The sequence below is a fragment of the Maylandia zebra genome, linkage group LG4 (assembly GCF_041146795.1).
Source record: "Maylandia zebra isolate NMK-2024a linkage group LG4, Mzebra_GT3a, whole genome shotgun sequence".
Taxonomy (NCBI): Eukaryota; Metazoa; Chordata; class Actinopteri; order Cichliformes; family Cichlidae; genus Maylandia; species Maylandia zebra.
In genome coordinates this window covers 31,323,310-31,340,445 of record NC_135170.1, presented here as the reverse complement: position 1 = coordinate 31,340,445, position 17,136 = coordinate 31,323,310, and the positions used below count along the sequence as shown (strand labels likewise).

Below are 17,136 nucleotides of genomic sequence, written 5' to 3'. Positions count from 1 at the left end.
ACACAAGAATTTATTTGAAAATTGGTGGCAACTGGTCTTATGAAGTGACATGTTTCAATCAGTCATGGTTTTGCCTCCTCAGAGCCTGGACATGAGCACGCAACATTGAAGTGGCGTGGGATCATCTTGACAGAGAATGGAACAAAAGGCAGTTGGTATGCAAAGAAGCACTTTTGCAATGTCCTCCAAGAAGTCTGGAGAACTATTCCTGAAGACCACTTAAAGAAATTAGAAGAAAGCTTGGCTAAGAGAGATCAGGCTGTGCTGAAAAACAAAGGTGGACATACCAGTCTGTTTTTCCCTTATAGAATATATTTCTATGTATGTTTGGATGTGTTTCAATCATTGACTGCACATTTTTCAAAATTTCCTACAAAAAATAAACAAAAGACGAGTGGTTTAACATGTTTGCGCTACACTGTATAGCATGAGATAGTTGGCTATCGATTTGAACTACTCTGTTTGATTTAGACAAGGTTTGCTACTTTTCTAGAGTATATAGGATGCAGGAAACACAATGTACACTTTATACTAGGGAGCTGAGAGGGTAAAAACCATCTAATAACTTTTCCAACTGAATCAGATGTTTACATTCTCACCTACAGGTTTGCCCGACCTGTAATTCATGTGTAAATTCTGGACTGCATTGCATTGTGTTAAAACTTCTCAAGTCATTTTAACTGTAGTTTAAATTGTGTACAAGCTGCTCTTTATATAACCTTTATGTGCACTTGAGTCATGTAGCAGCTGGTCTGCTCTGCAACAGAAGAGCAATGGAGAGATTTGGTAAAGATCAGAATATGATGGAGAAGTGGGAGGATTTAAGAGAGGATGATGGAAAAGGGCAAATGCTGCCAAAATATTCTTTTCTTGTCTTTTCAGCCTTACTATTACATTAGATGCACAGACGTACTGGGCTACTTGTATATTACACCGACAGGAGCTGCTCAGCCATGGAAACCCATGACATGAAGCTCCAAGCAAATGTTTTTTGTGCTGATGTTGATGCCAGAGGAGGTTTGGAACTCCTCCAGTTTGGAAGATTTGACTTCACTTACTGTATTGAAAATGTAATTATTTCTTGGTATGACTATAGCAAACACTGTGACGTACTTACAGTACATGCAGTACATACAGTACATGCATCGGTATGTTATGTGTTGCAGTACAGCTGGGGATATATTTTGAGCTAAGCTGTCTTGTTTTATTTGCTAGCATTATAGTAGTTTTGTTATCTTAGCTGCAAGTAATACCTTTCTCGTTTGAAATCATCTAAAGTAGAAAATGCCACGTGAATTAGTAGATCTAAAGCAAGGTATGTAGTAAGGCATGGTTGCTCAGTTTTATAGCAGTCTTGAGAAGGATTAAGAGAAGTGAAAACGGAGAGTTTAGGTGATTTAAAAAGGGGAGAGAGAAGGAAGCTGTGAGAAATGGAGAGTGAGAGAAGATGACTGGTGATACGGAGAGGGATAGTGATGGTGTTTCGCTGGAGTTTGCTCCACGGTTCAGGGAGGACCTCTGTCTCTGCCAGTGCCTCTTAATCCATCACACCTCCTGCGGTCCTGGATCCGACACACTACAGCGTCTTCCCAACCCGCTGACGAATTTATGCTCAGCTCTGTCATGCATGTGTGCCCACTGTTCCTGGCCTTCTCTTATCCCTGTTTTCACTCTTTTTCTTTCTCTGAGTGAATGTCAGGGCTATCAGCACTGCCTCGGGCAAGATGGACAGACACTGTTTTACAGTGTTTTTATACATGCTCCACATCTAGACTTGTTCTTTCTCTCAACACTGAGAGGCTTTTCTCCTTCCCTTTTCATGTTTTGCCTGCCAGTGTCTCCTGCAGCAAGCTCAAATATTTTCAGTGTTCTTGCCCTTAATTTCTGCTACAAATCCAGAATCTCTCATAACGAATATTTGGGATATCTTCCTTTTTTATGATCCATGTGCATGTACTTATTTGACAGGATGTGCACCTCCAGCCATCTGTGAGTTTTAGAAATGAGGGTCGGCTACTTTACTTGATCAATCTTGCTAACCCCCCAGATGGATCTGCACATACTGCCTAAGCTTTTTATGAAATCTGACGTTATAATGAACAGGCTTGATTAACCCTCTGTCAGACTGCTCACCAGAGCTGGAGGAAAGAGAATTGTGGTGGTGGTGATAGAAGAACATGGCCTGGCTCTAGGCTGTGAAAAGATGAGCTAGCATGTGGGCATTTGATTTACGTTCAGAAATGCGTCACACATACGTTGAAGTCTGCAGCACTTTGTCACTTAACCTCAGTTTTCTGGCAGGTTTTCAGTGTTTGTAGTCTGTCCCTCTCAACTCTGCAGCCCGCCTGTGTACCTCACAGGTTTGCTCTGTGCCTGTTGTTGCACAAGGTGACCCTCTAAACACTCCAGGATCCCTGCTGTGATTCTGGCTTTTCTTTGTAGCGGCCAAATTACGCACCTCCACCCCCTGTCCACCTGGTGGCAATGTCTCAGCACCTTCCCACCTGTTTCTCTGAGGGAGAGGATAGTAGGTAACTTAATATTTTTGACATTTCCATTTTATTTTCCGTGTAAAGGGAATTAAGATAGTGACAGGCTAATTGTGTATTGATGTGTGTTTGTGTGCTTGCATGTAGAATGTGTTTTTCCTTTTCTTTTGTATAATGAATATATTTTCTGTTTTTGAGACTCTGCGATAGCTGTAATGAATTCCAGAAGGCTTTTTGTTGTTTTGTTCTGTCACTCCTATTTCACAGTAGACCAGGTTGCTTGAAGTCCCTGCCATATGGTCATACTGAAGGATTTATTGGATAAACTTAACCTTTTCATACAAAAACATTGCTATAACTCTACATAACTTATGTAACCACAATAGGATCTGTTTGTCTTTAGAATGGCAATTTATTGTAAAGTTAGAGTAGGTGACATTAGATTATGTTGGAACAAGTATTAATTTTAGAATATGAACACCACCTACACTTGTGTTCATAATCCAAAAACTCGTGGTGATGGTAAATGTAGATTGTAATTTTTCAACAGCGACATTTTATATGTAGGGATAGTAAAGCTAAATATTTTTTCTGCATGTGTTTTTGCTACTATTTAGCCATGACAGCAGAAGCAGCATAAAGAGAAAATGTGCAATGCAGCAGTGGTCCCTGGCTGTAACTATCAGTTAATTAGGTGAAGTATTACACTGAAACAGGTACCCTAATGGACTGCCAAGAATGTTATGTTAGGACGACTGGCTCTGTAGCCACAGTCACTGGCATAATTGCAATTATTGATCTGTGAAGATATTATAGGCTGATGATCCAACCTGCTGAATATTATACAGGTTCACCTCCTGCAGCTCCCACCATGGTATGAATATGTTACCTCTTAGGTGCCATGTGGTATTTGCAACCAGGATGTTAGAATCAGATTTTTGGGTCTTGTGGGTTATAAGGCATTGACCGGTTTTGTTTTGACAAAGCCTGCAGGTACTAGATCGGATTAGAATCTCAGGAATTTGGAGACCAAGTCAACACTGTGTCATGTTTGTTGACTCATTTTCTTCTGTTTCTTTCTCTCTTTCTTTCTTTCTTTTTTTTTCTCCCCCGTCCAGTGTGGTACGGTGCATTGTACTGCAGGCCGTTGCCAGTGACATTGCTATGGGAATGTGATCATTTGCAAGGATGTTTAGGGGGTGCCTCATATCAAATAACATCCAAGTAAATATCAGGATCTGAAGATTCCCAGAAAATTACACTTTCAGTGGTTTTAGCATTATGGCTGTTCAGTCTAATTGAGGAAACAATATGAGCAAATGTTATTTGTCAAAGATGTTTTTTGTTTGAATTTTAGTTGGTCTAAAAGAACACAATCTGGGAGAAGTCAGGCTAACAATTCAGAGAAAATTACAACTGATGTATGCTCTGTCAGCCCAGCAGCTTAACAATGTGCACTCTCCAGCATTTCTATGCATGAGCTTCTGCTTTCGGCTGCTCCCTTTAGGGGTCACTGCGGTGGTTCATCTGCCTCCATCTCACCCTATCCCGAGCATCCTCCTCTGTCACATCAACCTTCTGAATATCCTCCTTGACCACATCCATGAATCTTCTCTGTCGTCTTCCTCTTTTCCTCCTACTTGGCAGCTCCATATTCAACATCTTTCAGCTCCTTTCCAGCCTCACATAGAAATCACTACACACCTTTTCCTTTCTCTTTGCCACCTAGCCTCCCAATGCTCTGTCTACTTTACTCGTCCTCCTGACTATCCCTCTTGTTTCTTTGCTAACCCTTTTGAATGCTTTCCTGTACCTCCTCATTCAAAGCCAAGTCTCCTTTTCTCTGTCCACAGTGTACACCTTCTTAGCAAATTACCACTTCAGCTGTACTTTCCCAGTCCTCCCCACCTTTTGTCACCCTATGTTCCTGCCTCTTCCTGAAATGCATGTTCACCTCATCCATCCTTTTCTCTGCCATCTGTGCTTTTCTCTTTTTAACACTATATCTCTCTAACACCACCTCATCACACCTGTTCCTTTTTACTTGCATTTCTTCATCGAAGAACATTCAGCATCAACGCTTCAGTTTCTACCTTCAAACTCATGATCCTGGCTGATATTCTCCTCACCTCTACAACATTGTTCACATGATCCTTTCTCCATTTCTCTTCCTATCTACACCATGGTTGTTAACCTGTGCACCAACGGATCCTGCATGGAAATCTTATTGGTGATCTACACGTTTTATCTGGCAAACCCAAGCAAGTCTAGTTAAATGATTGGAAATGTTTTAAATATCAAATGTCTGGCAAACTTGGCATTTCTTTGATCCTGTTAAGATTATTATTATTTTTTTTTTTAGAAGGGCCAATAAATACTTTTATCCTGCAATGAAGTAAAGATAATACTCCAACAGCTAGACATATTGAAAGTAAACAAGCTAAATATGCATTGTTCTCACTGACACTGAGGTTGGGAAGGCTGTGCAAGCGATGTGCATCACCAGCTATTCAGATTGTCACAAGCACAGATGGAAAAACAAATGAACAGAAATGTGTCCTCGAGTGTAAATATGCATTGTAAGCTCTTCACAATATCAGATTTGCAGATGGAGGTAACATATGCACAGAATATGCTATCACCACGTAAAATTTACAGATGGAGTGAATATCGCAGCACAGGAATTATTACACCATGAGCCGAGTGTCATGTATTCACTTAGTGTGTAACATGTTAGTGATGTGGTACCGGTATACCGTGGGGCTGTAACAGTCTGGACAGCTGGTGGCCTCTAGCTCTCATCCTGATGGCAGAGGCAGACGCAGCATCACCTCGCTTACCTCTTGTTTATGCAGAAGAAGTTGAATCTATCTGTCTTTTGGTTTGTCAGAGTCTCTTCCCTGGCGTGTTGAAGTATGTGACAGAGAGATGGAGAGAGATGGTGACTGGACTGGTAGAGTGAGAGCAGACTGTCTTTCTGTAATGAATATAAATGGGCTCCAGGTCTCACTCTCCTCATCTGGCCTACCTTTCTGAAAGCAGACATGGGATGAGAATGTGGATTGAAGTTGGCCCATCCTCCTATACTCCTTTTGCTACACAGTCACACCTTCTGCATTATACATACAGAAAACAGAAGATCAAACTTGTTTTGTGCCATGCTTTTTTTTGCCGGCTGCATTTTGGTTTTAAGGTGTCATTTGAAAGGGGCATCTTGAACATAATCTTCTGCAAGGTAAAAGGTAAAAAATGATGACGTGCCCTAAGGAAGCCCACAAGTTACACTTATAACTCAACATAGCACTGAATTCTGATCTGTAGGGTACATTTATTCTGCTTATGTAGTTTGTAAACTATTTCTTTTTCTAATTATTCACTGTCTGTAGTCCTGAAATGTAAAAAACTGAGGAAATTCTAATGTCAAAGAGCTGATAAATTGTTGTATATCATTTAAGATTAAGTGTGTGTTGAGAGACATTAAGTGTAAGTGTGTGGAGAGACATAAACCATTTTGACACTTATGTGAATGTAAAGTAAGAACATTTGTTAAAACATGACTTCTTGAAATGAACCATAGGTTAAAAAATGAATGGTTGCAAGAGGTTTTAGTGCTGAGGTTGTTGTGCAGAAAATCAGGAATGATGTGTCTTGTCAGTCAAGATTTTGTGATAATGACATTTTCAATAAAGATGTGCAAAAACAGATGTTGAAGGACAGGAGTGCAGAACATTTTCTCTTTTCTACCGTGCACTTTGTTTTTGATTAAACTGTAATTATTGTAAGTGCAGAATGGGTTAAAACCAGAGTGGCAACATCCAAGACTATAATAAGGCTCATGCAGAAGTGCCAGAAACGGTTCTTCATTTCCAGTTACTCAAATGATGACAAATTGCTCTGAAGATGAGTCCCCATGGACTTCTGTGCTAAAATGCCCAGCAGAAATGAAAATTTTTTGCAACAGCTGTTTGGGGGCAAACTTTTAAATAACTCCCCTGTACACATTTTTGTGAACATTTAACCTTTTAGCATTATTTTGTCATGACTAACAGTCGCCTAGCGTTAGCAGGTTTCTGTGACTGTGTGATGTTGTCCATCAGTCCATCGCAGCACTGTTAACCAGGCTCTGTAGTTTTATCTTGTAACTTAACAGTTACAAAAAACCCCCAAACAAACAAAAAAGGAGAGCCAATGCCACAATGCTAAAACCGAGTCTTCGAAATGGCAGTTTACAAACCAGATGGTGACATCTTTGTGACTCAAATCATTTTTATATGGCCTGTAAATTGCATGTGAAAACCATGCAGAAAATACTTTGGTGAGCTTGTGACATTAGTTTTTCAGATTAAAAATAGAACCTCTTACTTTAGTGGTGTTCAATACAACAATAGCCCTCAAAAATTGTAGTGGTAAAGAAGGACAGGTCATTTAGTCTTCACAATGCAGCATCCCTAGCACAGCGTTTGTATGCTTTTGTTACAGAAGAGTAAACTGTTGTCTAGTTCTTTAGTTTGCTGTATTTGCAGGCAGAGAAATTTTGATGTATACTCTGCAGAATCTGAACTTGTTTGCTGTTCTTCTGCATTGCTCTCTCTCTTTCTAAGCACTTCTTATCCTCATCCTAATTTTCACTGCTTTTTATCCAACCTTAGAAGTGCTGATGGCTACCAAGTAGCTGCAAAAAATTCTTCAGTCCTTATCTGAACCACAGCACCTCGATTACCTCTTTCCTTTGTCTTTTAATTGCCTTTGGGAGAGCACAGTCTTTGTGCCTGCCATACACTGTAATGTGACAATATTTATTTTCCCTACATCATATGCATTATCACCTATTAGCCATTCCTTTCGTTCACACCGTCATCTTCAGATTCCTGTGACAAATGAACTGTCTGAAGACATTTCTCCTGAGGGAGTCCTATGATTAGCACGCATCTCCTCTGTCTCTCAGTTGTTATTGTTGCTTTTCTCCTACTGCTTTGCTCTTGATGTTTGTCATGAAAAACAAGGAAAAAAAACATCCCAAGCTTTTTTCTGGTTAAGTGTCATCTGGGTGTATTTAGAAAGCTGTGAGGCTGTTAGCAGTGCTGCCAGTGTTGTCATGTTTTCTTAAATTGATTTCCTGTGATTACTAGGCATTCATTGTGTTCTTTAAGGGACACGATACAAGAAAGCCACTTGGTAAATTGTGCCTTGAATACACTGTGATACAGTACCAGAATGATGACACGAGGAAGCACATGCATGTAAAAAATCACCCTCGCTCACTCGTATAGACTGTAATTAATTGCCAGGAAGTCTCAGGTAATTTAAATTGCAAATGAGTACAGCTTTCTTTTCTCCCGACTTTTTTTTTGATTAATATTTTATTGTTTTACTGAGCGAAAATGCCACCAGTGTTTTCATCAGATACAAGTGGCACAAAAGAAGAAAAGGGGGCACTGAATTGAGATGATCAGATTCAGGCGTTAGCTCTAAACATTAATTAAGTTGTCTGGTTCCAGAGCCGGTGAGGTCCGCGTGTCGCCTCTTCTGTTTCCAATCCACTCACCAAGAGACAGAGGTTCCTCTTACCTTTTTACCCCTTTCCTTCCCTTTTTTTGTCTCTCTGGATTCTTGGTCCAGTACTGTTTCTGCCAAGTTTTCTTAGGTCCTAAACTTGTCTTTCAATCAGACACTAATTAAGCAATGGAGTGGAAAGGTTTCTCTGGCAGGAGATCAGGGGGACTTGCAGGTTGAGTGAGAAAAGCCAGATCTTGAGACCTTGATGACTTAGGTATGAAATTTGTGGAGAGGAACTTGAAAGGAGCGTAAGGGAATGAGACGAGAGGAAATGAGAGATTTAGACAGCAGAGAAATTACACTTTGAAACCAAACCGTGCATATTCCTTTTTATTTTTCAGTAAGATGTTCAGGCATTTGAGACTGCTAGTATAGAACGGACCAAAAATTAGAATAGGAAAATAATGAGGAAACTCCGCTTTGCTTCAAATGGAAGCGGAGAGGTGATGTAGCCGTTACAGTCTAAATCTGTACCGCAGTATTCTGGAATAAAAACAGCCTTGGAACAGGTGCTTATCAAACAAAACTTTGACCTTTCTTAGTCGTTTGAAAGTAAAGTGTGACCTTGTGTGTGTTGTGAGTACAGACTGGCTGCTTGAGATGAAAGTCTTAAGTCCTGCCCTTCACTTACAGCCACAGCGGATGGGATGCAGCCTGGCTGGAATCACGTGGCTGGCACAGCACTCTGTTCATCTCAAAGCAAAACAAAGACGAAACCACGCGCAGATAAAGGAAGGGTTCCCTTAGTGAAGCCGACTGCACGCTGCTGCTGTGCTTTGACTGCCAAAGACTCTTTTAAATAATAATAATAATAATAATAATAATAATAATAATAATAATAATAATAATAATAATAATAATAATGGATACTTTATTGATCCCCATGGGGAAATTACTTGTTTTTCTCTGCATTTGACCCATTCACTCAGTGAAGCAGTGGGCAGCCACTAAGCAGGCGCCCGGGGAGCAGTGTGTTGGGACGGTACCTTGCTCAGGGGTACCTCAGGGTAGCCGTTAAGTGGATTCGAACCCCCGACCTTCCGATCATGGGGTAACCACTTTACCTACTGAGCTATCCCTGCCCCCAAAACAAATAAATCCAGAGCCCTTGCTTCCTACTTACTGGGAAATACCACTCAATTATTCCAAACATTTAATTAAGAATTGCCATGACATGTACAAAGAGAGGCACATACACACATGGGATGCACAAGGTCGCAGATTTCTTAGTTATCGGTTTTGTTGCTTTAAAAGTCAAACTGTTTTAATGGCTGTATTTCTGTGACACTACAGGGAGCCTGTAGCTATTTTAGAGTCTGTTGTACTGAATTCAACTTTCTGCTGTTCTCTGTATGGCAGGGGTTTAAGAGGCAGCCAGCTTGACTGATTATTGGACCTTTCCTACCTCATACACCTCATACCACCTCATCCCACATCTGGCTGCTGCCACTGCCCAACTCTGTGCTCTCAGCATCAATGCTGGCAATGTCCAGAGTACCAAGTCCCTCACCACCGGCAGAAATGTCCAGCAGTCCTGTGGCTGAGAGCTGGTGTTATACTCAGGTGAGTAATGCTTGACTTTTTATATTTTGTGTTTCACTTTTTCACTTCCTTGTGTTTTACTAAACTGAACCGTAATCAGGCCAGAATGCATCTTGAAATATTATAGTTAGATTGTCAGGCATTACTTAAGATGGTAACCACTAACCAGTGCCATTAACCAGTCTCCTGTGTCTCCTGTCCTTTTGCCTGGAAATTAATCTCAGCACACAATGCTGAAGGATGTCTCAATTCCTAAAATGCATCTGAAGTAAAAATGGTGTGTGTGTGTGTGTGTGTGTGTGTGTGTGTGTGTGTGTGTGTGTGTTTTAACAAAAGAAGTATATCTGATCACATTGCACCACGTTTTTAATTTAATTAAAAAGTAGACTTAATAGATAATATTTTGCTGATTTGCAAAACCGTTGACCATCTGAGATGAAACAAATACAGCTGTAGTTGGGATATAACGAAGCAATTTATGACACACCTGTGGCAATAGTTGTTTTCACTAGAAATCAATTTTAAATGAGGCTCTGAAGCAGTGATTTTTAATTTTGTTCAACGCCTGTTGCCTCAGCTCTTCTCTCCTCATATCTCTTTATCACCTCCTTCATTTGATACTCTGCGAAAAAAGGAAATGAAGATGTACAAACTGAGAAATAAGAAATGGGGTATATTTTACTGGACTGCTTTTGTAACCATAATTTTAATTTCACCCCTTGTAAATGCTGAGGTTATTTAATTTGTGGTCTTTAAAGATGTTAGAGGATTTATAAGATTTTGTCTTTAACCAGCCCGAACTCACTTCGGCAAGCTTCCTCGTAATGTCTTTAAGTAGTTATAAGGAATAGTTCTTCAGGAAATTCCAGACATCTTCTTTGGATGTCATCTGCCTTTTGTTCACTTTCCAGATGATCCCAAACTGTTTAGATAATTTTGAAGTCCAGTCTCTGGGGATGTGAATCCATGCCTGATAGTTGTGTTCCATTGTGTGTTCTTCCATCCAGGTGCTTTTTTTTTTTTTTTGCATTGGCAGTGTTTTTGGAATCATTGTTATGCTGAAAAATGAAGCTGTTGCCAATCAGACAGTTTCCAAATGGTATTGCATGATGAATCAAAATCTAACAATATTTTCTTTTTTCATTATTCCATCGTTTCTGACGAGATCACTGGCTGAAATGCAGCACCAAAGGATGACAGAACCTCTGTGTTGTGTTGTACCTCTCCTCTGACTTCTTTAATACATTTTGAAAATGATTTGATATAAAAATGAGAAATTTGGATTTAGCACTCATTAAGACCTTTTTGCTACTGATTTTCAGCCCAGTTCTTGTGTAATTTGGCAAACCTCAGCTTTTTCTTCTCATTTCGCTTCCTTAAAAATTGCTTTCTGACAGCCACATTTGCACTGAGACTGTTTCTGATAAGGGTTCAGCAAACAGTAGATCAATCAACTGATGGACCAAATACATTTCTCAGGTCCTGTGTCTGGTGTTTGCTGAATAACACGACTTTTAGTTATTGTTATTATATCCCCACTAGACGGGCAGGCAACGTGGACAAGCAGCTTTTTTAAAATGTGATTACATAACGAGGTAGCGTAGGAGTTTTGGTACCAATAGGTGTAGCTGCTAAAATTCTCAGACAGGTTTGAATCCCGGTGACCTTTATCTTAAGGTCACAGGGCAAATTCTGAATGCAGTCACTTTTGAAATTGATACCATAGGTGTTTCCACTAGGAGGCTGAGGGTTAGCAGTGGTGGCTGCAAGTGGTTTTTAGACTGGCCACTTTTATGGCCAATAGCTCTTTGGGAATCAACTTGGTGTTGCAAAAACATTATAAAACAATGTTTGTTTGTTTTTTGCTGCATTTTTTACAGGTTTAACTTTCCTGACCGTTTGCTACATAGCACCTTTAAAAACCCTTTGTTGCCATTTTTTCCTGTTATGTGTAGATACAACACTGCTTTATCACTTTTGTTAAGTTCCTTTTTTATGCTTGAATGAGTCAAGTTAAGTGACTTACTAAACAAACAAACCAAAAAAAAAAATGCAGGTGAAAATGTTCATATTTTCTGGTCTGAAAATAAGTTAAAAAGCAGCTAATTTTTAAATGAAACTATGATTAACTAGCCAGGAGAACTACTGCTCAAGACCACGTTAAAAATTAGAAGAACGTTTGGTTCCTTGGAGGCAAAATATAACAAAATGAGGCCTGACTCAAGACTTTTGCACAGTACCATATGCACTACCTGGCTGGATTTAGCAAAACAATCTAATTCTACCCCAGAAGAACTCTGAATTTAGTAATTTGGTAATTACTTGGTAATCGGTCCCTTTTGTTGGATGCTTTCATGCAGTCAGGAGGTTGAGATACTCTTTTTTTCGGTTCCTCCTTTTGTTGTTTTCTGCCCGTAGATTATCAAATGTCAGTTTGATTCATGCAAGCAAAATTATCTTCATCATTTATAAAGTACAATCTTTGCTTTAGAATTGGCTATGCACAGTCTGACAAATTGCTTCAAGCTTCTTCAAACATTGTTGGTTTGTTGGTAAGAGATTTTTGTTGCCTGCTTCTTATTTCTGCTTGAGGCTAGAGGCTCAAGGCTATATTAGCAGTTACTACTATAATTTACACCCAGATTACTAGATAAACTGTCAGACGTTGAGCTATATTGCGGGTGAACTAGGTTCTGTGTTTTAACAAGGTGGCGATTTCGCTGTTTCTTCTGCATCAATTTTGAATGTTAAAAAAAGTTCTCTAAACTTACAAGGTGCAGTGTTAAATTGGAGGAGTAATTCAGCCATAAAGGTGTTCTTGAACAGTGTTACACAATATGTATCTTTTGCTTTAATCAGCCTGGTGCAGCTTTTGCTAATCTTTAATGGTGAATCTTTTTTTTTTTAACTTTTTTGGTATTTGTGCAATATTAAATCTAGCTTGCTGATATGCTTTTTCCCTGATGGCTTCTACATTACCAGCCAATTTTTTAATTTTTTAATTTTTTTAAATAAAAATTGATGTCATTTTACATGTTTTCTTTGTTTAATGGTTATCTGTTCTATGAAATTGTATTTGTTATAGTTATTGCAGTGTAGGCTTTACTAGCTCAGATAACACTTTCCTGATAAGAGCAAAGCTAGATAAAGTATGTCATTGATGATGTCTGTTTTTTCATCTCTGCTACGTCCTTGCAAAATTGTTTTTTTTGTTTTTTTTTTCCGTGGCTACTTTTCCATTATCCTTTCTTCTTTCCCTTCGTTTGTTGTCAGTGTTTATTAAGATGAAAGGCAGTTTTGATGTGCGGTTTTGAAGTCCTGGCTGACCAAAGACCACTTACCCATATAGAATAGATAAATATATAAAAAAGGAGATCTGGTTTCAGCCGATCCTGTGCTTTTTCTATGCAGATCAAAGTGGTGAAGTTCTCCTACATGTGGACCATCAACAACTTCAGCTTCTGTCGTGAGGAGATGGGAGAGGTCATCAAAAGCTCCACTTTTTCCTCAGGAGCCAATGACAAACTCAAATGGTTAGTAAAGTCTCATCATTCTAGCTAACACATATAAAGTACAGCATTCCTGCTCTAAGAGTGCTTTTGGAGAATGTCCTTTCAAGAAGTCGTCTTAAGGATTTTCAACTTAGATCTCTGTCAGTGCGCCCCAGGGCAGCTGTGGCTACAATGTAGCTTGCTATCGCCAGTGTGTGAATGTGTGTGTGAATGGGTGAATGACTGAATGTAGTGTAAAGCGCTTTGGGGTCCTATGGACTAGAAAAGCGCTATACAAATGCAGGCCATTTACCATTTACCATTTACGTGATCTACGTGCTTCTACACGTGGAGTATCAATCATTGCTCTGTGCCTTTTAACGTGTCTGTGTTTGCAGTGTTTATTAGCATATGTTTTGAAATTAAAATTAACCTTCTTGCATGACACGTTAGTATGCATGAATTGATCTGAGGTTAAACCCACATTTAAATTGGATTACTTTACTGTGAGATGAGGGGACTTTGCTCTGAGATGAGCACCCTCCTGCTTGTCGTGTTTAAAATTATAGGTTGAGTTTGAGCAGTTCACACCTCCCATCTTTCCTTGAAACATCTTGGCAACTCCCCAGGAAGAACTGAGGGATGTGGAGGATGTGGCTAGGTACACAGAAAATTGCTCTATAATTCTTCGTCCGCTAATATTCACAGTCTGACCAGGGGAAAATGGATAAATGTATGCTGAATTTTCCAGATCGTAGCTTTGGACTTTGTTTGATTCCTGCAAAGTGTGGCAAAAAATGTTCAAAGAAAAAACTGTTATGTTTAAGGTGCTACAGTGCTTATCCATCCTTGTCAAAGCTAAATTTTTGATGATTTGATTTTGTACTAGTTTGCCCTGAAATGACTTGACAGACTTATTCCATCCGGTGTTGGAAATGTACCTAATTGCCGAGAGTGCAGCTGTACAAACTGGCTAAGTGAACAGCTACTGGGCTGTCATGCTTTGACTTCCGTAGATGGCTGAACTGATGAGTACTTTTTGGATCCACATCATCAAAGATTTGTGTTAAGTATGACATGCCAGTGATTTCATTTCCACATAAGTCAGGGTCACTCATTTAAAATCTCATGCATTTATGTAGTGGCCAAAGATATTTTAGGGGGATGAAGGCAATGATTATGTCCTGGGATAAAACAATGCATTAGTCACATTGGGTTATGTAAGTTGCTTGTTTAAATTGGATGCAAACTGTGTCATGTTAAAGAATGATGACTTAATTAGTCTTTTGTTTCCGGGTGAACGATTCTGTTATTTATTTATTTTTATTTTAACCATCTGTAGCATAACTCTTTTTCAGTTGCATCTTTTTCCAGTGCACTGCACTGCAGATCAGCCCCCCAAGTTGTACAATAAAAACTAGAGACAAACATAAATGAATTAATAAGAACTTGTTAAGAATTCAGGCCAGGTTCGCTTTTCTTTTCATTTTCTTTTACCTTATAATACTTTTTAAGTAGAGGTTATTTAATTTGAAAAATGTAAGACTTACTTGGCAGCTGACTATGACGTGATGCCAGGATTATTACAGTAATTCATATAATGTCGTAAAATATTATTAAATAATTTCCAGAATTAGTTTCCAGATGCTTAACAGTCCATATGGCCATGGTAAAGTGTTTGATGCTACTTAAACTGTAACAGGCTGTGCAACAAACAATCCATATGTTGCAAACACAAAGCTATGATTCTTTTGTGAAACTGGTTTCTGTTGCATTGCTGAGGACCCTTTTTTCCTGTGATTTATTTTAGATTTCTGATGTTTATTTATAATTATTGCGGTTTCATATTGAAATATTAGGAAAGCTCAGACTCTTTGCTCAACTACGTTGTACCACTACTGACTATAAAACTCTGCTGGATTTACCCTCATTTCAATTTGGCCAATTCCAGTCTGCTTGTGAAATTTGGCAGCGCCTATAACGCTACTTTTTCGAGGATGCTCTTGCTGTTCAGACCAATTTCACGTCTGTGAAGGATTCTAGATCTTCAACTTGCATTTGTTTTTGTGGAAGAGGAGAATCGAAAGGATCTAGATCTGACAAGTATGGCGGGTGATGAGTGATGACTGTGCTTGTGGCCAAAGTTCAGTTTGTGTGCATTGGTGTACAATTGACACGCACCACAGGTCATGACTTTGCACTGAATGCTCTCCCTCAGGCTCCTTATTCAATTACTGCTGAAGCCCTCAACAGTCGGTCTGATCTTGGGTTAAATGTCCCCCTAAAAAAACCCCCCAAAAAACAAAAACCCCAAACCACCCAAAAGCACAGGGGGAAGGGAAACCCCCCAAAACAAACAAAAAAAACTAACAAAAAACGAAAATACCCCAAAGAGCTTACTGCTGATCACGGATCTCACCATGGACACTGTGTACTTCTACTGAAAATGGCTCATATTAGTAGTGACAATCCTTGACATAAAGGTTGGGTCAGCTTGACACAGAAGTCTGCACAAGTTTGAGATCAAAGGTGGAACTCCTGATGCACACGTGTGAGGTGTTGGAACATGACTTTTCAGGTGCATTGTAATAAAAGTAGCTTCGCTGGAAGCAAAGAAGAAGACTTTGAGGGGAGATTGGGAGTATTAGAATCAGGTGTTGTTTATTGGGTTTTTGTGAGTACAGTGAAACTTTATATTGGTTTTGCTTCCTACTTTGTTAAAAAAATACCCTTTTAATGGCTATATCTTCCACTTTAATGCATACCGTGGTTAATTAGTGACTAGGAAATATATTAAATCCTATGTATTTTATTTATTCACAAGTTTCATAATGTCAAAATATGTTTTTAGCTTATCTGATGAATTTATGCCGTGACAGCGCCTCTGGAGATTTGTCAGTCTTCCCATACAGCCACATGTCACAAGAATCGCTACTCCTCCTGGTCAGAATCGAATCAAACATAGACACGGTGATCACCTAACAGGTCTTCATCCAAACTGTGCTTGGCATTTTACCTGCAATAACCTGCAAATTGTGACGGATCCTGATCCTTATGAGTTATAATACTGCGTTATTGCTGCTGTGGCTTTGTTTAAGTGTATGGGATCATTAACCAACCATGGCACAGCAGTGGGTTACCTCACAGTGGTATTGTCTCACTGTCCCTGAAACCATGTTACAAGTGTGAGTCTGTCTGGCTTATTGTCAGAGTAACATAATAGTGCACCAGACAGATTATAGGTTTACTTTTGAGCATCATTTCCTTTGATACTGGAGGGTTTTGGTGACAATAGCTTTGGACATGAAGAGTAGTCTGAGACTGCTGCTAAGCAGATCTTTAGTAGCCTTAACTGCTGTGGTTTCTGTGCTTTGATGTAGTCTAAAGCTTCAATTAAATGTTGCTTTGTGAATAAGGACATTATTCGATTTTTAACAACTTGTTTGAGAATTTGTGAAATCAAGAGAAATTGCTTCATACTGGCTAAAACATAATTCGATTAAGTAATTGTTTGTTTTTGATGAGGAAGACGTTTTTTTGCCATTATAAAACACATTTAAAAGCTGAAGTGGAGCATAGAAGTGACCGTTTAAAGTACATATCAGATGAAAAGTAAAAATCATTGTCAATAATTTCCAATACTTTTCATCTAAGAATAATCAGATTGTCACTTACAAATATTACAGATACTTCCAGGAACTGATACTCCCCCTTGTCCTTTTTTTTCTCTTCTTCTTTTTTTGGTCTCACTAGTGTGTTTCTTCCCTTTCTTTCCCCTAGGTGTTTGCGTGTGAATCCTAAAGGTCTGGATGAGGAGAGCAAAGACTATTTATCACTTTACCTCCTCTTGGTTAGCTGCCCAAAAAGTGAAGTGCGTGCCAAGTTTAAGTTTTCTATCCTCAATGCCAAGGGAGAGGAGACCAAAGCCATGGGTAAGTCAGAATCACCAGGCCCTAAACAGTGGCAGTCAGTTTTATTTATATAGCCTTATGGCTCAGTCAAAATAGGAAAACCTCCTTGGACTGGAAAAAAAAATCGTTGATTTGTGAATGTTTTCA

At 39.2% G+C, this 17,136-nt stretch overlaps 1 protein-coding gene across 4 annotated transcripts in view; it reads left to right on the top strand.

Annotated features, from left to right (window-relative positions):
* Window positions 1-17,136, top strand: part of spop (speckle type BTB/POZ protein) — a 96,896-nt gene that overhangs the window by 34,420 nt on the left and 45,340 nt on the right. For 3 of the 4 annotated variants that reach the window (XM_004552418.3, XM_004552420.3, XM_004552419.3), the window contains 3 exons: window positions 9,405-9,608; window positions 12,999-13,120; window positions 16,859-17,010. In XM_004552418.3, coding sequence (XP_004552475.2) covers window positions 9,522-9,608; window positions 12,999-13,120; window positions 16,859-17,010 — 361 coding nt within the window. In that variant the 5' untranslated portion in view covers window positions 9,405-9,521. Of the gene's footprint in view, window positions 1-82; window positions 278-9,404; window positions 9,609-12,998; window positions 13,121-16,858; window positions 17,011-17,136 lie in introns of all 4 variants that reach the window. The other variant, XM_012919365.3, reaches the window with a different exon arrangement.